The following is a 25,389-nucleotide window of genomic DNA, read 5'->3' as shown; positions in this document are numbered from 1 at the left end:
TGATTTAAGATGAAATTTGGGTGGGGACACAAAGCCGAACCAGATCATAGGGGTTGGTAAGAGGGAAGACTAGAAAGGAAAGCTGGACAGGGCAAGGTGGCTCATGGCCATAATCCCAGCACTTTGGGAGGCCAAGGCAGGAGGATCACTTAAGCCAGGAGACCAGCCCTGGCAACATAGAAAGATCCCCAACTCTACAAAATGTTAAAAAAAAAAAAAATAGCCAAGTATGGTGGTGTGCACCTATGGTCCCAGCTACTAGGGAGGCTGAGATGGGAGGATCTCTTGATCCTGGGAGGTCAAGGTTGCAGTAAGCCCTGATCACACCACTGCACTCCAGCATGGGCAACAGAGCAGAACCTTGTGAAAAAAAAAAAAAGGAAGGAAGGAAGGAAAAGGAAAGGAAGGAAGGAAGGAAGAAGAAAGGAAGGAAGGAAGGAAGAAGAAAGGAAGGAAGGAAGACTGAACCATTCTTTAAATGCCAGGAAGAGAAATCTTAGTGATGAGAAAACTGAGGCTCTTAGAGTTTGAGCCTCACTCAAGGTCACTGAGTTACTAAATGTCAGAACTGGATTTCAATCCCAATAATTTGATTCAAAGCCCATGCTCTTTCCCATATACCGCATTATTTAGGAGGTGTCCCAAGAGTTCAGAAGGGAGAGGTCTCTTCCAGCTCAGGAGGTGAAGATAGTCTTTTTAAAGGAAATGGTATTTGAGTTAATTTTGATAAATTAATATTGAATTGATTGATTGAGACAGGGAAGACATTTCCTTTCAAGCGGAAGAAACTGAGCAAAGGTAAAAAGGGGAGAAGGTAGAGAGATTGGGAACAGAACATAATCTTTGGTTGAACATCATCAAAAAGGTATGAAATGTGGAAAAGGAAGCTAAGATCAGAGCACAAAAGTATAATATTTTTTAACTTTTAATAGGACTTAAATGATAAAATTTTAAGACAGTTTATTATTTTAACTAGAGCCAAGTTTTTAAAAAATAAAGGAGACCCCTGTATAAATAAGAAAAAAGTTATATTGTATAATTTTTTATAGCCCCTTTTCCCTGCTATTTAAACAAGTGTCTCCCTCTTCTTTACTTTTTTAGGGAGAGGTCTTGCTATGTTGCTCAGGCTGGTTTCCAATGCCTAGCCTCAAGGGATCTTCCAGCTTCAGTCTCTGAAGCAGCTAGGCTTACAGGTGCAAGGTACTACTCCCAGCTGGGGCCTCCCTCAACATTATCATTTTTGCAGTGTGCTTCATAAATTACTGGCCCTAGTAATTGCACTAAGTGAATGATGGTGGCAACTTAACCACTGTGCTAATGGTAGAGGAGGTGAGAAATGGTTGGATATATTTTGAATATAGAACAAAAAGAAGTCACTAGAGGATTTGACACAGTGTATGAGAGAGAAAGGAATCAAGGATGGCTGTAAGGTTTTTTTTTTTTTTAATCTGAGGAACTTGACATTATTTTTTGAATACGTAAATGATGTATTCTGTTATGTATCTTTTCCTGAAATATATTGATGTTACCATCAATATATTTGAAGATGCAGTGGCAGAAGTAAATCATAGAGGTGTTTCCTAGAAGTAGAAATATTAAGATTTGGTGACAGAGATCATAAATTAAAAGAAGGTGAGGGAAACAACTAAGTCAACAAAAGCACTTGTAATTTAGAAGAATAGAAGAAATGGAAGGAAATGGAAATATTTAAGAAATTGTAGCAATTTCTAAAGAAGATAAATTCAATTTTGGCAATGTTCACTTGAGGCTCCAAGAATCCACAGACAAGGAGACCTTAGCTATAGGTTGTTGGGAACATGCGATGGGATCCTATAGGACTAGGGATCTGTGTTGAGGGCATCATATAAATGTAAGCTGGAGTCACAAGAATGGGTAACTCATCAAGAAATGACTATGAGGAGAAAGGTATACAGTATTGCAAAAGAAAGCTCCTTGTAAATGTATAAGCTCCTCCTCCATGCCTGGGATAAGAGTACATTCATTATGGTGCATGGCAAAGCTATTGAGAAAACAACTTCTGCTTTCCAGCAGAGGTCAAGCTAACCCCACAACAGCAATAGCAAGATTATAAGGGGAAACTATGTTATTTGTACTGGGTCACAAATTTCTCTAATAGCAGTGGGCCTGTGGGGTTCTACAAACCTCTTTGGTGTAGAAGAGGATCAGTGACTTTTAGAAAATTAGACATATTATATTTCCCTTCTCAACTTAAATCTCAATGGTGCATTTCTCACCCTGGGAGAAAAATGGAACATGAATTATATTTAGTATTTGAAATCAAACGCATGTGAATTTAGACTCCGGCTCAGTGTGGTAATGGCAAGTTATCCAACATCCATATACCCTGATCACTCCCACATTTGGAAAGTGACAATACTATTTCCTTCACAAATACTGCAAGAATCAATGAGATAACAAATCGAGAACCCAGTACTGTGCCACAATTTAGGTAGTGTTGACATTACATGAAGAAATGAATGAACCCATGGTCTCTTGTGCTCTCCTTCACCCCTTCACTCCTCTCTACTTCTCTTTCTCTCTCTCTCTCTCTCTCTCTCTCTCTCTCTCTCTCTCTCTGACACACATAGGCATGCATACATACACTTTGGAATGCAGCTATTTTTTGAGCATTTTTTTTTTTAATTTCAAAGACCTTCTGCTTCTGGCTTTACCTACTCATTTTGGCATGAGGAAGATGACCAGACAGTCATATCTACTGTCCTGCTGAGGAGTTTAGAGGCTTCTTTTTTCTGCCCCATAAAAGAGAACGGGAATTGAGGTAAAAATTTTAGGTAGAAGTTTTTGATGAAAAGAAGATATGAGGGAAACTGAGCTGGAAATATTCAGGTATACATAAAAGTGGAAGTATCTCACCCTCATAAAAAGAACCATATCCTAGGAAACTTTGTTTCTTACTTGATTATTAAAATCCAGAATGGGAATTCTGTGATTCCAACATAATACATTCATCAAAACCAAACGACTGTGTAATCAGATTAAAGGTGTCCTTCCTGCTGATGAGCCATTCAGAGAGGGTTGAATGAGTTCAGGGAAGTCTACTAACATGCACTTAATACGTTGGAAGATTTTGAAAGATTGTAGAAATGTATTACCAGTCTACCTATAAGAAAATGAAAATGCTTACATTAAAATATAGGTATATTTCTTTTATATAGTTAACTTATTTTTCCCAGTAAAGTTAGATGTAAAGTGATTGTCTATACAGTGAATTATATTTGCCAGAGGTCATCATAGTAAGACTGGTATGCATTCCTGTTAAAGAAAAGCAAAATGTGTCTTAGATAAAAATCATTTAATGGAATATCTATACTTTAAAATTTGTCAAGCAATTTGAACAAGATGAAGATGGAACTAGGCCTGGGCGTGGGCAGTAGACTGTTCCATCAGGAGCCAAAGATGACAGTGAATATATACTTGACATCAGTTCGCCAGTGACAATCTAATTCTACATGACATGCTGGCTTGGATCAATGAGTCTCCTGAAGTTGAATTTGACAAAGATAAAAAAAAAATTGTGCTCAGGGGCTGCTTATTGTCAGTTTATGGACACTCTTTCCCCTGGCTCCATTGCCTTGAAGAATGTGAAATTCCATGAATACATTTAGAACTTTGAAATACTACAAGCAGTATTTTTAAGAGAATGGGTGCTGACAAACTAATTTCAATTAGTAAAAGGAAAGTTTCAGGACAACTGAATTCATTCAGTAGTTCCAGAAGTACAAACTACGATGAAAAAGCCTGTAACCCTTTGGCTGCTGGACAAGGTCAAGAAGTTGAAGTGGCTCTCTCTATTGTTGCTCCAGCTCTGAATAAACCAAAGAAACCTCTCAGCTCCAGCAATCCAGCTCGCAAAGGACCATTTCCACAAAAAATAACTGCGGCTTCTAAGGCTGGCCCCAGGATGGTACAAAAGAATCTTAATGTGGTCAGTAGGAGTGCAGCAGGGTCAAATTGATGCTAGCAGGTCAGTGTGTTGAAACTTACATTGAAGCCTTGGAGAAAGAGATTTATACTACAGAAAGCTAAGGAACAATGAATTTACTTGCCAGCAGAACAAGGAGGCACAAGGACCCTGTATTGCACAGGAATCTAGACATTCTCCATGCCACAGATGAAGACTTCGTGATACCCGATGAAGGAGCCCACAGGAGGAGCAAGAAGAGTTTTAACAACCTGAACCAGCAGAGCGTTATCCGAACTCTGCACTCCAAATCTTGTGCCTAAATATAAAATACTCCCTTTTATTATTCTTAGAGGACTCGCTACTTTCTTTTTATGAGCATAAAGTACCTCTTTTTAAAGTGCACTTTGCAGAGTTTCACTCCTTTTCTGGAGAGTTTGAGTTAGGAGCTTTTACTGGGCAGCAGAACAATGTTAACATGCAGTTGGTTCACCTGGTAAACAAGGATGCTGACCATGGCGCTCACTGTGTGCATGCAGGTAACACTGATCGCTGGAGAAAGTGTTGGGTAATATGCTGAGGTGGAGAAATGTAGACTGAATTGAATTTTAAGCTAATGTGAAATCTTGGTAGGGAATTTTGTAATAAGTTAATGCCTAAAGAGTATTTAAAATTTACTTCCATATTCAAAATATCAAATGTAGCACACCAGGAGATCATATGTTCTTTGATATTGCATGTTGGAAGGAAGGGCCAAACCTCAGAACCTTTGAGACCTGGTGTCATCACAGGCCTTACAAGGTTGCTTGCGACCTCACAGGTCTAGACTTTGGCCCACAAGGACAGTTCTAAAGGTAGTTCTGTAAAGCCATTTGGTGGCATTGACCAACTGCATCCTTGCTAAAAAGCAAGAGGCATTGTTGCCTGGATGAATACAGGGCGTATTTCAGCCCTGAGATTTTTGGATTGAAGAGCTCTGTTTTCACTGAGCATTCCTCTGGGATTTTTTCCAATTATCCCCGAAATTTCTGTTTATTATGCTTTTTTTGGGAAATGAGGTGTGTCCAATTTTTTCATCTAACAACTACTTTTGGAGACTTGTTCCCATGTCTGGGATCTGAATGGAGGTTGTTTCCCATTTCACTATCCTTGAGTTTTACATTTAACATGCTACCGGTGGTGAATTCACAAAGGTCTGCAGCAAACGCGATCTTTGCCTCCTCGGAGGAAGGAATTTGGCTGAGGGGAAGAAGTAGGTTGAAGGCAGAGGGAGAGACCAGGGCAAGTTTTAGAGTAGGAGTAAGAGTTTATTTAAAAGTTTTAGAGCAGGAGCAAAAGAAAGTAAAGTATAATTGGAAGAAGGCCAACTTGGCAACTTGAGAGATCCAAGTGCCTTGTTTGGCCCTTGACTTGAGGTTTTATATGATGGCCTGGTTCCGGGGTTTGTGTTTCTCTTCTCTTAGTTTTCATTTGGAGCAAGGTGTACACACGCGCAGTGGTCTGCCAGCACTTGGGAGGGGTGACATGTGCAGTGTGTTTACTGAAGTTGTGTAAACACTGTTCACCTGAGGAATTTTTCCTTTACCAGGAGAATGTTCCTGAGGAAGATCATATACCAGTTAAACTCTGCCATTTTGCCTCTTAGTGTGCATGCCTGAGACCACTCACCCAATTCCTGAGACCTTATAAGGAAGCTGCTGATCACCAGCTTCGGGTATTTTTTATCCATTGGGGGACTGTCTTTCCCTGGTGCTGGCTTTGACTAGTTATTGTTTTAGAAAGACAAGTTTATTAACCACCTGACCATCACCTGATGGTTGCCTGACATTCCGGAGGGAGGGGTTTCTCCTGCCTTGCTCATGTCTGTCTAACTATCTACTCTAACATTGTTTCTCTTCTCTGCTCCCCTTGCCTACTGGGGACATCCCTTTGGGTCCATAAACTTTGCAGCTTGGAGTTGCAAGTACAGCAGGCAGGTGAGCACACTGCAAGATCTTTGTGGCTCTCTGGCAAAGGGAGTAATCAGGGAAGACTGTTGTGCCCTTGCGTTCTGCAAAGCCAGGGTGTTTTTGGCATCTGCTGTCCACAGCTCTCCAGTCCTCTGATTATTTTCTCAGTACATTAATCTCTTAAGAGATAAAATGTAATAGTGTGTTACTGTTAATTTCTTTTTTACAGAATATACAGTACCATGTCTGAATTATTAATATTTAAAATATATTATGACTTAACTCTCCCTCATTTGCTTTGTGCACAATCTATTCCATCTTTTTGTTTGACAGAAGTTTGCAAAATATGTGTCACTCACTGAGATTGTTCAACCCCTGATGCATTTGATTAATTTGTGTCTGGTGGTAGCTTATACTAAAATGTGTGTAAAAAGCAAGTATTTGGTAACAAAATTGTTGTGTAATGGATGCTTTGTGTGGAATTCAGAGAAAAATCCATATTCAGTGATTAACAATGACAAGAAATGTAAGTAAATAGCCATTGTTCAAATGACAGTGGTGCTATTTCTCTTTTATGGTCTTTTAGACTTTTGTTACATAAAATTAGGTTTTATTAGCAACTCATTTTCCACCTGATGCTTTTTGATAGACTTTTTTTTTCTATTTAAAGTAGTTTCCAAGTAATTTGTTTATTTCAATAAAGAGAAAAAAGGATATTGCTCAATGCACCTAATATAAAAATAAACTATAAAAAATAAGTTAGTTTTATATTGGAGCTAAACCTAGCATTAAAAAAAAAAAAAAAAAAAAAAAAAACAGCTTTTCTGACCAGTACATGATGAACTTCAGTTTTCCATGTTCTACTATTCTCTGTCTATACTCTACAGCAGAAAAATACGTAAGTCTGGTTGCTTAGAATTTTCTCCCCCTTATGGAAATTGTTAATTACAGAAATGAGCTAGTGGATTCAGGTTAAAGAAAGAAGGATACATACACATATACATGTGTATGTCATATATATATGTATATATTTGTGTGTATAAATATGTGTGTATGTGTGTGTGCATATATATATAACAGCAAGTAAATATGAAAATGTTGATAAGAAAATAGACTTGAACCTATGGAATAAGAAAGCTAGAAAACCCAAAAAATAAGCCTTAAAATAATATTCATCAGATCTTAGTTTATGTTTACATTTACATAAACTTAATTTATGTTTACATCATAAAGAACATTAAAAAACTACAATTGTAAAGCAGAACTTAGAAGATCACTTCCAGAAAAAAAATTTATTTCCTTAGTGTTTCTCAGCTTTCTTAATTCTTGGGTACAATTTTTTAAAGTTTTGAACAGTTATCCACCACCATTAATTGTAATATAAATGAATATAAAATTATGTTGTTATCTTTGAAATTCAATAAGCCATTTTCTTAGTATAAATGTATTTCTAGAGCATTTGTTATAAATGTGGATCTTTGTAGAAAAAACTTGTGGTACAATGTTTATTACAACATAACCTTTTTTTTTAATTGTCTCATCTTTCATGTAATTTTTTTTCTGATGTACTGTGTAATAATATGATTTTTAAATATTGATTTAGAAAGAATATATTCTTCTTGTATAAATGAGAAAACTGAAAGAAAAGAGTATTGAAAGGAAAACATTATAGAAATATCAGAATTTAGAAGCTCAATTCTTAGCATTTTTTATTTTCTGACTACTTCAGGTGTTATTGTTTGCCTTTCTCATTATTCATGGGTCTTCCAAATATAGTGTTTGGCCTTAAAAGTCATAACACAAAATCTTCTGTCTGAAAAGTAGTACAACTGAATGAAATTTAAAACCTTCAGGTAATATATGTCATATAAAGTTCTCATAAAATATCAATATGATGTGATGATAACAAAGGTCAGAACAAATGGAAGAAAAACTAATGTATATGATTTCTGAAAACCTTATCCTGGGAAATGAGAAACAGACTATAATTCTTCACTCAACTCTACATTGCACAAAAGTCTCTTTGATATGAAAAAATATTCAGGTGTTGTTAATGTGTTGTCTTACATGTTTTGGTAAAACATTTTGTGTTCACCCTTATAAATATTCCAAGACACACTCACTGGCTAGAATCAATGGGAGAAAAAGAGGTGACCCTGTAACTAATATAATGTTAAGGAAAATGCACATATCTTGGTATATTTCTGACAGTGAATAATTCCAGAAAATGTCTTAAGCATTGTAGAATTGTTAGAAACGTGGAATCTGCAGCCAGCAGGCATGAGTTCCACATCTGACCGTACTCTTTCCAGTTGTGAGAACTTATTTACATTTTAAACTACTGAATTTGTTGATGCCTCTGTTTCTTCATGTTTATTTTTTTTTTAAATTGACAATAGTTGTACGTATTCATAGGGTACATATACTAACCAGATCAGGGTTATTAGCGTATTCATCGTCTCAAACATTTAGCATTTCTTCATACTGGGAATATTCACTGTCCTCCTCCTACCAATTTGAGATTCTATAATCTTGTTAACTAGTCATTCTATAGTGGTATAGAAGCTATAACTTATTTTTCCTGTCTAGCTGTAATTTTGTATCCTTTAACAAATCTCCCCCATCCTCTCCATTTTTTACTTCTTTCTTTACTTCCTCTCCAGTATCCTCTGTTCCATTTTTTACTTCTTCCTCATGTTTTAAATGGAGATGATTACAGTATCTACTTCATTATGTTACTGTAAGGATTTTATGGTTTCATAGCTCTTAAAATAGTGCTTGACAAAAGTAGGTACTATGTGTAGATTTTTTTATTTTTACTTTTTATTTATTTATTTTTTTTTTTTTGAGGCCAAGTCTCTGTTTCCCAGGCTGGGCTGGAGTGCAACGGCACAATCTCAGTCATCTCAGCTCACTGCATCCTCTGCCTCTCAGGTTTAAGCAATTCTCCTGCCTCAGCCTCCCGAGTGGTTGGGACCGGTAGGCATGCACCACCATGCCCAGCTAATTTTGTATTTTTAGTAGAAATGGGGTTTCATCACATTGACCGGGATGGTCTTGATATTGTGACCTCGTGATCTGCCCCCACCCCAACCTGGCCTCTCAAAGTGCTGGGATTACAGGTGTGAGCCACCAGGTCCGGATGATTTTCTTTTTAAAGTAGACATATGTGTTCTTATTATGACTAATCTCCTCCCAAAAAATATGTTTGGTAAATTATTTCATAATTTTTTAATTCTTCAATTTATTTTGAATTAGAATCATTTGTATGACAAGTTGGTATATTGCTAAGTAAGACCTGTATATTGATTTGATAATTGAAGCTGATGCTCATCATAGAGATTTAGGAAATATTGTGTGCTTGATTGCAGTAGGATAACTTACTGTGAGGAAGGAATCTTCTAAGAATCTTGCCTGACCAGTATACATGGAAGTTGGTACACACGGAAGATATACTGTATATATATATATCCCGATACTGATGTTACTGTCCATATATGGAGGTGCTGCAAATATGATGAGTATGTGACTAGAGCATGCATTTGTTCGTTCTTCCTGTCCAGCATTAATTTTCCCCTTATTTCAGTAATAGTAAGTCAACTCTGTTCCTTTGTAATCTTCTAGTTTTTTTTTTTTTTTTTTTTTGGTATTTTTGCTTTTGTTTTTGACTGAGTCTCAATCAGTTTAGAGTGCTGTGGTAAGATCTTGGCTCACTGCAAATTTTGCCTCCCAGGTTCAAGCAAGTCTCCTGCCTCAGCCTCCCAAGTAGCTGGGATTACAGGCCCCTGCCACCATGCCTGGCTAATATTTTGTATTTTTGGTAGAAATGGGGTTTCGTCATGTTGGTCAGGGTGATCTTGATCTGCTGGCCTCAAGCAACCCACCCACCTTGGCCTCCCAAAGTGCTGGGATTACAGGTGTGAACCACAGTGCTCAGCCTTGTATTTCTCTCTCTCTTCTGTTTCTTGCCCTCTCTTTCCCTCTCTCTCTCCCTCTCTCTCCCCCATTCCCCTCCCTCTTCCCTCTTCCCACCCACTGTTTGTCTCTCTCTCTTTTCCTTCCCTCCCTCCCTCCTTCTTTCCTCCCTTCTTTTCCTTCCTTCCCTCCCTCCCTCTTTCTTTCTTTCTTTCTTTCTTTCTTTCTTTCTTTCTTTCTTTCTTTCTTTCTTTTTCTTTCTTTCTTTTTTTTCTTTCTTTCTTTTTCTTTTTTTTCTGTCTGGCTGGAGTGCCATGATGTGATCATATTTCACTGCAGCCTCAAATGCCTGGTCTCAAGGGATCCTCCTACCCTGATCTCCCAAAATGCTGGGATTATAAGCAAGAGTGACCTTCCCAGCTCCAACTCCACTTTTGAGAAATGCTTTTGTACCACAACTATGAACCTGACTACTTATAGGTTTCAAGTGAGAATTCTGTGTTTCAAAGGTAGAGCATGTAACTTAGGAGAGGCCAATCAAAGCATGATTTTACCGTGGACAGAGTAATTACTTAAGGATGGACATGTGACTCACCAGGAGACGGTGAGATGCAATGAGAGTTTTTCCAAGTCCTTCTTCCCACTGAATTTAGATCTGGAAGGTTGGGAGGCTAGAGCTTCTACAGTATCTTACTACAATAAGGGAAGAATCTTTAGGAAACCTATTGCTACGAAAGTCAGAACCAAAGGATATAGCATAACTATGAGCTGGTAACATCAGCTGAGTTCCAGAATCATCACATGCCTAAGATAAGCCCTGGAGAAACCATGAACTAATAAACTGCTTTCTTTCTTTCTTTTATACTTCAACTAGTTCGAGACATCTTTTTCTCTTACAATCAAAAGTTATCTGCTAAAGTGAGTAAAATATTCTTTTTGGCTGCATCTTCCCCTTGCTCATTTCCAGCAAATACATTTTCTTTTTTTTCCCCCAACTGTTTTATTTTAGAGTCAGGGTGGTACCCGTGCAGTTTGTTATGATGATTTGTTGCGTGATGCCGAAGTTTGGGGCATGATTGAACCCACCACCCAGGTAGCAAGCATAGTACCCAATAGGTAGTCTTTCAACACTTGCCTCCCACCTGTACCTTTTTATAGTCCACAGTGTCTCTTGTGCCCATATTTATGTCCATGTGTACCCAATGTTTAGCTCCCACTTATAAATTTGAACATGTGATATTTGGTTTTCTGTTTCTTCCCAACAAATACATTTTCCAATGAAAATGGTGAAGCCAGAAAATATGAAATATATTGATTGAACAATTAAAACTGTTTCTAATTATAGTTGGGGCCAGTGCCTGTTTTCTTTCTTTTTTTTTTTTTTTGAGGTGGAGTTTCACTCTTGTTGCCCCGGCTGGAGTGTAATGGCATGATCTCGGCTCACTGCAACCTTCACCTCCTGGGTTCAAGCGATTCTCCTGCCTCAGCCTTCTGAGTAGCTGGAATTACAGGCATGCACCACTATGCCCAGCTAATTTTGTATTTTTAGTTGAGACGGGGTTTCTCCATGTTGGTCAGGCTAGTCTCGAACTCCTGACCTGAGGTGATCTGCCCACCTCTGCCTCCCAAATTGCTAGGATTACAGGCGTGCACCACCACGTCCAGCTTCTTTTTATGACTGAGTGATGATCACAGATTTTTTCTATCAATTTTGAGTTTGAATCCTGCCTGTATGATCTTGGACTTTTCCTAATCTCAGTGTACCTCCTTACTTCAGTTTGCAAATAAGCATAACAGAAACATTATCCAATAGGGGTGTGTGGATGATGAAATAATACAGTGCAAACATCTGAGCTGTGACTGGCACTTAGTAAGTCCTCAAATCTTCACTAGGATATTATTGAAAACCTAGTATTTAGGATATCACTGGCTTATCAATTTTTTTTTCTGGTTGTTTTTAGTGACTTAAATCAGAGATAAAAAAGATTGGTGTCTCATTGAGTTAATATTTTTTCTAGAGAGAGTTAACTTGTGTGGCATAGGCCATCTCTTCATTGAATTAGCAAAGACTATATTGGATTTCAGATTCTCTGGGGCTGAGGCTAATATCAAATCCTACTGTATGTTTGTATTTTCTAGGCTACAAACCTACATACTGTAATTGCTGTTTAATATGAATTTTTATTTTTACCCCTTACATATGGTAAGGTTTAATTGCTGTGTAATATGAGTTTTTATTTTTAACCTTCCTTGTTTAGAGTCGTGCTTTGCTTAAGTACCAAGATATATTTCCAAGAAATACGTCATTAGGTGATTTTTGTCGTTTTGTGTACCTCATAGGGTGTACATAAAACCTAGATGGTAGAGCCTATTACACAACAAGGCTCCATGGTATAGCTTATTGTCTCTAGGCTACAAATCTATACTGCATGGTACTGTACTGAATACTATAGGTGATTGTAAGACAATAGTATTTGTGTATCTCAACACATCTAAACATAGACAAGATATAGTAAAAAATATGGCATTATAATCTTATATGACCACTGTTGTATATGTGGTCTGTCACTGGTATATGTGGTCGGTCTGTCATCGACTAAACATGTCATTAGGCAGTGCACTGCTGTACTTTCTTTTCACTTTTAATTTAAATGCTTTATATTGATTGAATGACTTTTTTACATAGCTAATAAAAAGCATGAGGAGAAGCATTATCAGTTAATAAAATTAACACTTAAAATCAGCAAAGTTTTAATGTTTGACTTCAAGAAAAGCCTCTGGGAAGATCAGCTCCACAATTGAAAGCTTTGGGCTGCTGCAGACATGTCTGTGTGTACGCTGTGAAGGTGTTTCTCTTCACAGTTTCCCGCCCTCTAGTGGTAGTTACAATAATACCATTTTGTAGTCCCTGTACAGGAAATGCCTGTCCTTACTTCAGTTACCAGAATCCTTTAACAGGAAGTTAGGTGTGGTCTTTGAAGGAGAATTTTAAAAAAAAAAAAAAAAAAAGAAAAGAATTTTTTTTTTTTTTAAGCATGATGGAATTTTAGCTGCAGTCTTCTTGGTGCCAGCTTATCAATCCTAAACTCTGAGTGTAAAAGATTCTACAGGGGTAATGTTTTAATGTTCTTGTTATGCTTATTCTCTGTGATGCTTCTCTACCTTTACAGTAGTAGAATCCTTGGGGAAATCTGCAGAGGGACCACTTTCATTTTGAAGCTGCTGGCTGCATGTTTTAGCATGTCTCTTCTATTAGAGCATCCAGGCATGGCAGTTTCCTTCCCTGTGTGCAAGGACCATCTTCATGCCTATGTCTGTCGCTAGGTGTGAGGGTCTCTAGGGATAGGTGAGAAAAATGAGGAATGTTTTGGAGGCACTGTAGTACTGGGGAGGGGAGTCTGCTAGCTGGTGGCTGAAAGGTCCTGGTCTACTTCAACATTTTTTTTTTTTTTAAATAAAACTGTTCAGTGGCTTTTGTTATTTTAGGTTTCCCTCTGTTTTATCCGGTGTGTGCTGCAGAAGTGAGCTGCATAACACATTTCACTCTTAGGAAATGCATTTCATATATTTAAATGGCAACTCTGGCTTCTAGAGTGTGGGGTTGAAATAGATTGATTTTTATTTTTGAAAAGACGGAAAAAATAGATTAAGTGATTTTTACATGTGGCATTTAGGAGTCGAGATGTTGATTGTATTATTTCAAATAGCACAGAAACTTCTGCCACTGGTTCAAAGGTAAATTTGAAATGACTGATGTGCTTTTTTGAGTTATCTACTTTAGTGAAATATTACTTGAATACCAGTAAAAATCTATTTATGTTATTGTAAAGACTCGTATAATAAGAGTTTGTTTGAAAAGGTAAACTGTGATAAACCTACTATTTTTTTCTCAAGTCCAAATTCCAGTGTGGACACTGAGACTGTGATGCTAGATTTTTGTGGAATGGGCATTATTTGAGGAAATGGGCTACCTCTACAGTATTTCCTAAGGTACTGCAAATGTGTTAATTTAAGAAGCAATTACACTAGCTAGCAGCAGGTTGCTAAGCCAGGGGGTTCGAGCCACAGACCTCTGATGTGGATGACTTCCTGCCCGGTTTGGCAGGAGCTGGGTCCCTTCCTGTGCAGCTTCCGAGCAGTTCCAAACACAACCAGGCATCTTCTGCTCCTCCCCACTCCCTTTCTTTCAAGCAGAATCTACCTATGTTTCCATAGCCTGGCATTTTAGGATTTCCAGAGCTTTTTACCCGGTGAATTGATTTGGAATAAACTCTTAAATGTGATACAGTGAGCCAAAGGGCACGTGGAAAGACAGGGGGAGATACGTGCAAGATCCTAAGCCCAGGTTCGACAATTTAGAGTGATGTTTCATCTCTTGTTTTGGATCTCTGCTATTTTTTCTTTCTTTCTTTCTTTTTTTTTTAGAAAGAATGCTGAAAAAGATGGCTGCCAAAATATTCACACAAGTGAAACAGCAGGCACAAACCAGTATCCTCCATTTCTGAGCTCTGAATTGCATATTTTCCCACAAGTAGCACAATCACTTAAAACATTTTGGGAGTGGGAGATTAGATTACCTCATAGACACCTACTGAATGTGAAAGATAGATCTCCATGCGAGCAAATGAATGCATATATGAGATTCTCTGAATGCCAAATACAGCTTCCTTTGAAAATATTATAGCTATCTGGGTTTCTATGTTGTATTTCAGTGCTCGGTGTCATGTAACTGCCACAATCACCTTTTATTCTAATGCCCATTGCTTTTTTCCCTCCCTGTTTCTGTAGCACTTTCTTATGCAAGGAGCTAAACAGTGATTAAAGGAGCAGGATGAAAAGATGGCACAGTCAGTGCTGGTACCGCCAGGACCTGACAGCTTCCGCTTCTTTACCAGGGAATCCCTTGCTGCTATTGAACAACGCATTGCAGAAGAGAAAGCAAAGAGACCCAAACAGGAACGCAAGGATGAGGATGATGAAAATGGCCCAAAGCCAAACAGTGACTTGGAAGCAGGAAAATCCCTTCCATTTATCTATGGAGACATTCCTCCAGAAATGGTGTCAGTGCCCCTGGAGGATCTGGACCCCTACTATATCAATAAGAAAGTGAGTTCTTAGTCAAGTTGCCTTTACTGCCTATTTACTAACTGATTCTGGGCTAGTCCCAGGGATGATGGTGAAGAAGGCTTGCCTTCTCCCCTTTGTCTAAAAGTATCACTAAGATGCTGGATGGGCCTGACCGTGTAATGGACCAATGATCCTAGAAGTCTTTTGGAAACACTCGTTTGAACCTGCATTTGTGAGACAGGCAGAGAACTGGCAAGGCACCCTCCAGCGTGGAAATTAAGAAAGGACAAAAGCCTATTCACCTTCTTGAATACAAATTATATTCTTAAGCCAAGTGTAATTAACCTTGATTCCCTAATAATATTGAGAAGCAAAAACTGTAAACTAGGAAGATATTTAAATTTGATTTTTTTTTATTTGCAGGAGTAAGATCTAAATTCCTCTTTGTAGTCTCTAGATCTCTATAAGTCACTTTGATCTTAAGTGGGTTTAATTACTCCTTTATACCATATTTTCTCCTTTCTATTGATCTCCACAGAAGAAATAATAGCAGGTGAATTATAGGTGCCAAATAAGATTCTGAGCAAAGAACACACCTGGGAAACCTTGAAGATCTCATGAGAAAATTATCTAACTGGAAAAGTAATCAGAGCCTCAATTTTGTGATTTATGTGAATTAGAAATGCAGCTTTAAAATACAAACATTAAAACTTGATAAAGATGCTAAGAATTCCGATGGCATTAACCATAAATTTTCTTCCTAATCCTCGTGTCGCTTATGAAATTTAGCAAAGTTTATAGTGCTCAGAAAAAAAATCTATCTTCATGTTATATGCTTGTAATTAGTATGTTATACACTATTTTACAGGACAATATTTATAAATAACAGTTTTACTTTTCTCTTAAAATATTTTTAATATCTATTCTAAATTCTGTTTTATATGTTGTGTTTTCTTTTTCAGACGTTTATAGTATTGAATAAAGGGAAAGCAATCTCTCGATTCAGTGCCACCCCTGCCCTTTACATTTTAACTCCTTTCAACCCTATTAGAAAATTAGCTATTAAGATTTTGGTACATTCATATCCTTTTTCAAATCGGTTCTTAATACGACTTTCTTCTTTGACCAAGTTATTGAGCTTCACATCTTCCAAAATATCTGTGTTTGGCAATGGCATGTGTTCTTGCTTTTTCTTTCCTCAACAGTTAGCATGTTGCAAAATGGGATCACAGGTAAGTGAATTATTTTACCCCATAGTCTAAGTATGTCCCTCCTGCCCAACTCACTACTATTCTTTCTTGCTTTTTCTTCTCCCTTATGCATTGCTTCCTACATCTAAGTCTTTTTCATTAATTTTGACCATGTTACCAGGCTCTCCTCTCGTAGGTCTTCCATTTACAATGTTAGGTAAAGGAGTAAACTCCATGAACTAATTTTCTTTATTGCTTTTACATTTGGAAAATAAATATACATAATCTGAATTACAATTTTGTGTATTTTTGGTTTGAATTTTGTGACTTTCTGCTATTTTAGCATTCAAAGTTTTGAGTTAGTGTTTACAATTGTGTCTGCAGGTATAACAAACTTTCAAATATTTTTCCAAATTTGTTTCTCAACAGCCTTCTTATTGATTTTCTATTTTCTTTTTCTTTTTGTCACTTGTTCCTATGTTTTGTTTAAGTCCCAGGTTTTGGTACAATTATCCCTCTCCAAAGGATTAATGTCTATCTATCCATATACATCCTCATTTTATTTTTATTCTCCTTATTGAAGCACCTACTTTCCGAAAATGAGATTGATGACATGTTGGTGACAGATGGCAATTTAACTGATTCCTTGAAATTAAATAGAGTAGTTGGAAATGAGAGGTTTTATTCTAGGCCAGAAACAATGGTCTTGTTCACAGCCAGTCTTGGGAATGTCAATGAAGCAAAGGCTTGGAAGACTGAAGCTGTGTTGGGCAGGGGTATTTACAGGAAGAACACAGAAGTCATGGGAGGTGGAGTGATATGCTTCAGGAATCAGAGGTAAGGCAGGAGAACTGAAATTAAGCAAAGCCTCAGATTAGGACAGCATGTTATTTCTTCTTTAGAAATAATCGTTGCTTGGCATTCCATGACTTGGTTAGCCCAGGGCCTGGTTTTAAGCCTTGCAGTATAAAAACTCCAACCTTTAGCAGGCCTAGAAAATATTTGAACTTGATATGGTAGGGAATTAAATTAAGTACGGAATTAAGGAAATGGGATAAGCCTGGTACAAGGTGCTTATGTCATTTCTGGGTAGAGGGGATATAAAGCATGGCCCTAGACTTGCCTGCCAATGTGGCAAATGATGTCTTTAGAAGCATGGCATTCTGTAAAGTCTCCTTTTAGCCTCTAGGGTGTTTCTCTTTCCAAGTTTAAGTGGATATCAACATCTTTTATTTGTTAATATTTCATGTTTTAAGATTTAATAGTTTCTTGGCATTACCTTAAGCAATAATGTTTTCTTATCTCTGTTTTTCAAGTAAGAGAATTCAGTTGCATGTGGAGAAAAGATGTCTTTGAGTTAGCATTAAGAATGGATAATAAAGTTGGAATTTACATTTGGGTCTCATGAGTATAAATTATGACCTGTTACTATGTTTCAAGAATTTATAATCTGTGCAGTGAATAAATCTCTGCATAAACTATTTATTATATTTTAAAATAATTGTATTTTCCTTATGCAAATGTAATTATATATAAAATTAAGTGAAAATGTCAGACTTCTGTTCCTAGTAGACATTGGGGAAATATGAATTAAATAAATAAGTGACTAATAAGTCAGAGATTAGAGAGTGAGCTATAAAACAAGTGAAAAAAGAAGTTTAAATGGACCAGAAAAAACCTTTCTTGTTCTGCATCTGAATGATGAGATAGAATTAAGAAAATCCAACGTATTTCTTTTTCACAAAAGCATATTTTTGTTTTAAAACTTTTGTAGCAGGCTGGGCGTGGTGGCTCAAGCCTGTAATCCCAGCACTTTGGGAGGCCGAGGCAGGCGGGTCACGAGGTCAAGAGATCGAGACCATCCTGGTCAACATGGTGAAACCTCGTCTCTATTAAAAATACAAAAAATCAGCTGGGCATGGTGGTGCGTGCCTGTAATCCCAGCTACTCAGGAGGCTGAGGCAGGAGAATTGCCTGAACCCAAGAGGCGGAGGTTGCGGTGAGCCGAGGTTGTGCCATTGCACCCCAGCCTGGGTAACAAAAGTGAAACTCCATCTGAGAAAAAAAAAAAAAAAAAAAAAAAAAAAAAAAAAAAAAACTTTTGTAGCTATACCATGGAAAATCTTGTGAAAACTATTATCCCCACTTGAAAAAAAAAATTCATAGGGGATTATGAATTCCAATTTAAACTCCCCTGGAAAAGAGAATCCTAGTGGTAGAGGTTAAGGGTAGTTTAAGAAATTCTGATCAGAGAATCTGAGCACTAAGGACACAGTTTGTGCTAGGTCCTCTCTAGATATCCAGATACAACTTGAATTTGTGAGCCTGTATTTGCTTATTGGGAGAAAGAATTTACCTCCAAAGACTGAAGTCTTTTGGAGGCCTGAGATGATGCAGGTTGAAATGTGAAGCCAGCCAGGTAGATCTATTAAAGTATGCCAAGCTGAGCTGTTGACTCTGAGAAGTTTGCAGATGGCTTAGAGTCACAAATGTCTTCCAATGAAGAAAATTAGATTTTTTAAAGTCTCTAATTTCCTAACTTAAAATGTTATATTTCAGATGTCTCATCTTGGAGCAGAGATATAAGAAAAGGCAGTGAGGCTAATAGTCTAGAGTACATGAATCCTTCATGTTTTGGTGATGCTGGCAAAATTGATCAAACAGCCTAGTAAATGTAGAGGTATGTAAATGCTGTAGTTAGAAACTGATTTTCACAATAATTTTGTCCTTTATTCTGCATAATGCAAACCCTAGACTCAAATCCTGATTTTCTGACTTCAAGTGCAGTGTCCTTTACCATAAGTTAAAAATGCTTGGAGAGATGCCATGGTGGTTTGGGCACAATTGGGAGATCATTGTATATTTATTATCACTAGTTTTTCAACCAACAAAAAGCCACTTATGTTAAAGAAGTTTGTATTTTAAACTTGGACTAGTACCTTTATTTCCAACAAAAAGTTTGACTTGTTTCTCAAAGGCCGTTATCTACTAGGAGATATTGTGTATCAAATTAGCTTTTTTAAAAATTAATTTTGGTAGAATGTGAAGTTATGCTTATGATATTTTTACCAGGGTGCATTTTGAAAACTGAAAATTCTTTTGATGTGCCCAGTGTCTTATTTGATAATTAAATAAAACATCTTTTATTTTCTAGATATCAAACAAGGTAAAAATAATCTATGCTCCTGAAGTTCCCTACCAAGGTTTTAAATGTGTGTCCTGTCAGCTTTTATTATTTTAACTTAATACATGCACAGTCTTCTAATTTGTTTTGCATTTGTTACTCATTTGTTCATTCGCAAATACTTACTGAGCATCTACCCTGTGGTAGATATTCTTGTAAGTATTGGGATGCAACACTGAACAAATGAAGTTCTTGCCCTCATGTAGTTACGATCATGTGAGTGAGTGTGTGTTTGGAAGAATAAAGACAATAAATAAATACATCAAATGAGTGCTAGTGATAACTGTTACTAAGAAAAATAAATTAGTGTAAAGGGGAGGAGCAAAAAGGGTCATGAGATTGTATGGCCAGTAACATCCTTTCTGAAAAGGTACCAGTTGAGCAGAGATCCAAAGGAAGCGAAGGAGTGAGACTTGGAAATCTAGGGGTAGGAAATCTAGGGTAGTCAGTTCAAGGAGAATAGCAAGTATGAAAGTAAAGTCTGAAAGTGGGAGTGCACCTAGTATGTTTAAGACTCAGCAAGGAGACCTAAGTGGCTGGAGCAGAGTGGAAAAGGCAAGAAGCAAGAGGAGATGGCAACAGTAGGAGAAGGTCAGTGACCAAAGTTGTAGGCGAAATGCAGTGGGTCATCGTGAGGACACCACATTTACTCTGGATGAGATTCCAGGAGGGTTTTCAGCAGCAGGGTGTCATGACCTGACTCACGTCGTTAAAAGATCACTCTGGCTGCTTCATGGACAATAGACTGCATAAGGAGAAAGAGTGGAAACAGGGACATGGACTGGTACAGACTGTCATTATGAAGGCAAGAGAGCATGGTGGCTTGGACTATGGTGGAAGCAATGAGGGTGGTAAAATGTCACCAAATGTTGAGATATTTTGCAGAAAGAGCTGACGGGATTTGCTGAACAAGAAGTTGTGAAGTACAGGGGGAAGGGAGGGACTAAGGATGATCCCAAGCATATAGTCTGGTCAAGAAAGAAAAATGGAGTTGTGTTGACTGAGCTTGGGGCAACTTGAGTGAACCAGTTTGGTGGGTAAGATCAAGAGCTTGGTTTTGAACACATTATATTTGAGAACTCTATTACACATGATTGGGGGGTTGAGGAGTTAGGTGGCTGTGCAAATCTGGAGTTCAGAAAATCGTTTTGGGCTGGAGGTTTTCAACGTTGGGAGCTGTCAGTATATAGTTGGTATTTAAAGTAATGACGTGGGACTAGGGTGCCAAAGAGCTGAGACACTTCAAATCACACAAGTAATGCTGAACTACCTATCATTTGAAAATGATAGGAAATGAAAAAACATAGGTTTTCATATCAGAAACTGTAGATTCAAACTCTATCTCTAAAATTTACTTTTTAGCTATATGATCTTGGGCCAAGTTACTCCAATTCTTTCGAATCTCAGCTTCTCTCTCTGTAAAATTATAATCACAGTTTAGACATCAAGAATGATAAAATGTATGACAAGGTCCCATGCTAATACTTAGTAGATACTCAATAAAGAGTATCTATGACCTCTATTGTTATTTATAATAGCTAAAATTCTAGCAGCAACTGCTGTAAGAGTAATGAAAATGTAACTCTTATATTGCTTAAGGAATTGCACAAAGAACTTAATATGAATCACTCTCTGACTTTGCCAACAAGATCATTATATAGCACCAGAGTTTAGATTTGACCTAAACACAATGTGGTCAGTCCTGTCTCATTCTGTAGATGAGTTCATTAAAACCCAGAGATATTTAGTCTTTTTCTAAGGCTACATTTTCTATCAGTGGCAGAGCTAAAACTTCAGAGCAGCCTTTCTGATTGTCAGCTCTTTGTGTTTTCCAACCAACAGAAGAAAACTGGTTTTTAAACCCTCAGATATAATATACTTGGGACATTGCCAGTGCTCCTGTTTTATGCATTTCAAAGATGCTTCTTAGTTGCTCTTACTTACTATTTCATGAAATGGTGTCCATACCGAGATATAAAATATCATGGTTTTCCATGAACAGAAAAGAAATATACAAGTTTACGTGAAAGCAGATGACACCACTTAACAATCTCTCTTTCTTTTGTTTTCAGTGCTCATATGTTATCACTTAGTTATCTACTGGCAAATAGGAGTTTGTTTATATTAAAATTAAACAATCCAATATTTAACACTATATAAGTGACATTTGCTCAGTTTTCCTGCTGGCTCAGAAATATGCAGTGATATGTAGAAAGAGACCTATTCTATTCTGCTTCAAATTATCAATTTTTGCATTAGGAAACCTCTAACAGGCTGTCTTCTACTTCTAGTTTACGTATAAGTTCAAAACTCTTCTGCATCTTCTCTGAATATTACAGATCATTACAAAATCTCTGAACAGAGCATAATGTCTTCTCCTTCCTGTAGAATAACAAAGAAATACCCTGTAATTCAATAGACGAATTATTAATGGTAATAAAAATAAACTAATAATTATTGTCTTAGTGGATAATGATTGTGTACTGTAAGAAAAATATAATTCACATTTACGTAAGCAAACAGTGCCTCAAAGAATTGAACAAACTGCTGAAGCCCACATGGCTGGTAAAGGATGTATCTGAGCCATGGTTCATTGCTCTAGATCTCGTGATGCTTCACCTTACCTCCATGGAGACAGGGGTGGGCGTGCTGGTGTTGCGGTGATCCAGGCTCCATATCAAGGGCTACTTAACTTTCAGTAAAAACTTGAAGAAGTACTTATTAATCACATACACATAGAACATATTTAACATTTGCCAACTGGCAGGTTAGTATCGATCAATGGGTTTACCCACTTTTGTTTATACCTGGCATAGATAAATTAACAGATTAAAAAAATCTTTTCCCCCAATACATAAGGTTCATCTGCCTCTATTTCATTTTATATTGCAAAGCTCTTAAAGCCGTATTGTTCCAGGACCCATTGTTCTTTTGAAAAAGGTACTCTAATTTATGACTTGGATTACATATTTTAAAAATAATAAAGAATGTATGCATTTTGCTACTAATTTGATCCTTTTAAAATCTGACTTGACGTGGAGTTTCTATACTTTTTGATGGATTGTATCACCAATGTAAAATTCGTACCAACATTAAATATTTTTGTATTTGAGTATTTTTAAGTTCATCTGAAACTATTTCAGTCACTCACCAGAATCCAGGAATTTGTAAAGTATGTGACTGATAAAATAAATTAACAATGATTAATAAACAATGAATTTTAAACCTTTCTATTTAGAAATACCTATCAAACCACAAGCATAAAAACTTGACCCTAGTTATTTACTATTTTTCTATTAAAAGCAAAGTTGTTATATTTTTGTGTCAGAATTTTTAACTTAAGTGCATACTTCTATTAAAATGATAGCCATTAAATGAGGAAAATGACTGTTTTCAACTTATTATCTGTGATTTACTAGAAAATAATTATTTCCCTTGTTTGTTAATGTTAAATATATATTTACTTTATTATATAAAACTAAATTATAAAGAGTAAGTTTTAGGTGTCATAAAACCATTGCTGAATCCATTATGCAGCATAATCGCATAAGGCTGTTAATTTTCACCTTACATTTATCCTATATTTTACCTTAAAAATTGTAGAAACTTATCGAAAATATATACATACACACAGAATCTCACTCTGTCACCCAGGCTGAAGTGAAATGGTGTGATTTTGGTTCACTGCAACCTCCACCTCCTGGGTTCAAGCAATTCTTCTTCCTCAGTCTCTTCAGTAACTGGGATTACAGGCACCTGCCACCGCACCTGGCTAATTTTTATATTTTTAGTAGAGATGGGGTTTCACCATGTTGCCCACGCTGGTCTCGAACTCCTAACCTCAAGTGATCTGCCCACCTCGGCCTCCAAAAGTGCTGAGATTACAGGCATGAGCCACGGCACCTGGCCAACAATATATCTGAAGACACACTTTATGCTGTATTTTTATTATTTTTTAAATAATGTATCAAAAATTATTTTTGAAAACTCCATTTAGTAACAGATGAATTGCAAAATTAATGTCATGCAATAGGTCAACTGATAGGATGTGAAATAGCAAGGCTATAATGGTGAATAATATAGACATGATTCCTGCCCTCACGATGCTGAGAATACTTGAGAAGATCAATATTAAAATTTGTCATTAGAGGAATCGCATAAGTACTACAGGGATATATAATTGGTAGACCTAAGTAGGTCAATCTGAATACTAAAGAAAAAGAAGAGGTGACATTTGCAAGACCCTAATTTCAGAAACAGCATATAAAACATTCATAACATTTGACAACCTAAATTTATTACAATATTATCCAAATGGGGATAGGGCAATGAAGAGAAAAGAATTCTTGAAACTAGAGAGGTAGTCAGGGTCAGACCTCCCAGAGTTTTGACTCTATGTTAAGGCATTTGATCATCATCCTGAGAGTAATAGAAAGCTACCAAAATGATTCACATTACATTTGTATAGATCATTTTAGCACAGTAGGCAGAATGGATTAAATGGAGCCAAACATGAATTCGTAAAGATCAGTTTAGAGGAGACTGCATTAACCTCGATGGACTATTAGACTTGATGCTAGTTTTAACGGACAGTTGGACCATGCAGTGATGTGGGGGTGGAAAAAAGTCACTGACTCCAGAGATAGCAGACAGAATTGACAATATTTGGTGCTAAATAAGATGTGAATGTTTAAGGACAGAGAGAAATCTAAGATTTCTCATAGATCTCTGGCTATATCATGTAATTTTATAAGACACAGAGATGTCAAAGGAGTAAGTAGTTAGCAGGAGTGGAGAGGTAGATAAAAAGATACTTCAGTTTTAGAATTCAAAATCTGAAGTGTTGATAAGATATGTAAGTACAGATGTCTAGTTCAGCTTTAGAATTCAAAATCTGAAGGTTTGATAAGATATGTAAGTACAGATGTCATATGAACAATCGAGTATGTGGAATTCAGAAGAGAGATCTCACCTGGAGAGCAGTATCTGAGAATGGTGGGTACATATGGTTGTGTTTGTTGAGTAATGTTTGTTTATGGGCTACACTAGGATGAGGAGAGCAGAAGAGCGGTAGCTAGCTTGGATATTGTATGTCTTTCTTTTCAAAAAGAAAAATGCCACATTTCAAAGAATACAGAGAAGTTGGTGCCCTGAGGCATGATGAGGACAGGGAAGTGGAACCTCATGAAAGCAGAGGGAAGAGAATTTATGTAAAGGGGAGGAACTGTCCTTGTTGAATGCTGCTTAGAAAGCATGTCAAATAGGAACTCAGATTATCCTTTCATTTTTAGCGACAAAACATGAAGGTGTTGTCATCTTTTGAAAGAACAGCTAGTAGGCTGAAGATGTGATAGATATATAAGAAAAGGAAGGATAAGCAGCTCTTTCAAAAAGTTTGGCCATGATATGGAAAAGGGAGATAGAGCTGTAAGTAGTTCAAGAGGGTTGTGAGTCACAGGAGATAATTATTCATTCCCCCCATGCCAGGACAACTGAGACTTAAGTCAGTTTGTATTGATAAGAAAAGGCCAGTAAGGTGGAAGCCATTAAGGATGAGAAAAGAGAGGCTGGTGCTGTGGCTCACACCTGTAATCCCAGCAATTTGGGAGGCTGATGTGGACAGATCACCCGAGGTCAGGAGTTCGAGACCAGCCTGGCCAACATGGTGAAACCCTCTTCCTACTAAAAATAAAAAATTAGCCAGGTATAGTGGCACACATGTGTAGTCCCAGCTACTCAGAAGGCTGAGGCAGGAGAATCTCTTGAACCCAGAATGCGGAGGTTGCAGTGAGCCAAGATTGAGTGTGACTCTGTATCAAAGAAAAGAAAAGAAAATAGAGAGACGATTGCTGAAGTCTTCTGGAAGTGGGGAGGTGTCCAGAATACAGGTGGAGGGATTGGAAACTTCCCCAGTATAACAGGAAGGAGGAAAGGATTGGTTTCAATGTAGAGAAGTTTGTTGATTTGGGGGTGGGAAGTGGAGGCAGGGCATTGTGATACTGTCTCTTCTCTGTAAAGTAGAAAAGGTTATCAGATTGAAATGGAGAGGGAAGAAAGAAGAGGGTTTGAAGCTGGAGGAAAGTGGAGAATATTTGAGATTTTCTTTGCTGAGAGTTGGAGATGGAGCCAAGTGGGAAAATA

At 37.2% G+C, this 25,389-nt stretch overlaps 1 protein-coding gene across 4 annotated transcripts in view; it reads left to right on the top strand.

Moving 5' to 3' along the window:
* The window catches only part of SCN2A (sodium voltage-gated channel alpha subunit 2), a 144,594-nt gene that overhangs the window by 32,544 nt on the left and 86,661 nt on the right, over positions 1-25,389 (top strand). The window contains exons 2-4 of one of the 4 annotated variants that reach the window (XM_074399568.1): positions 10,682-10,725; positions 14,596-14,913; positions 15,837-15,955. In XM_074399568.1, coding sequence (XP_074255669.1) covers positions 14,647-14,913; positions 15,837-15,955 — 386 coding nt within the window. In that variant the 5' untranslated portion in view covers positions 10,682-10,725; positions 14,596-14,646. Of the gene's footprint in view, positions 1-10,681; positions 10,726-12,802; positions 12,920-14,595; positions 14,914-15,836; positions 15,956-25,389 lie in introns of those variants that run through there. The other 3 variants (XM_003921919.4, XM_074399570.1, XM_074399567.1) reach the window with 3 other exon arrangements.

Source organism: Saimiri boliviensis, chromosome 5, assembly GCF_048565385.1.
Source record: "Saimiri boliviensis isolate mSaiBol1 chromosome 5, mSaiBol1.pri, whole genome shotgun sequence".
Taxonomy (NCBI): domain Eukaryota; kingdom Metazoa; phylum Chordata; class Mammalia; order Primates; family Cebidae; genus Saimiri; species Saimiri boliviensis.
This window is presented reverse-complemented; position numbering and strand designations above follow the sequence as displayed.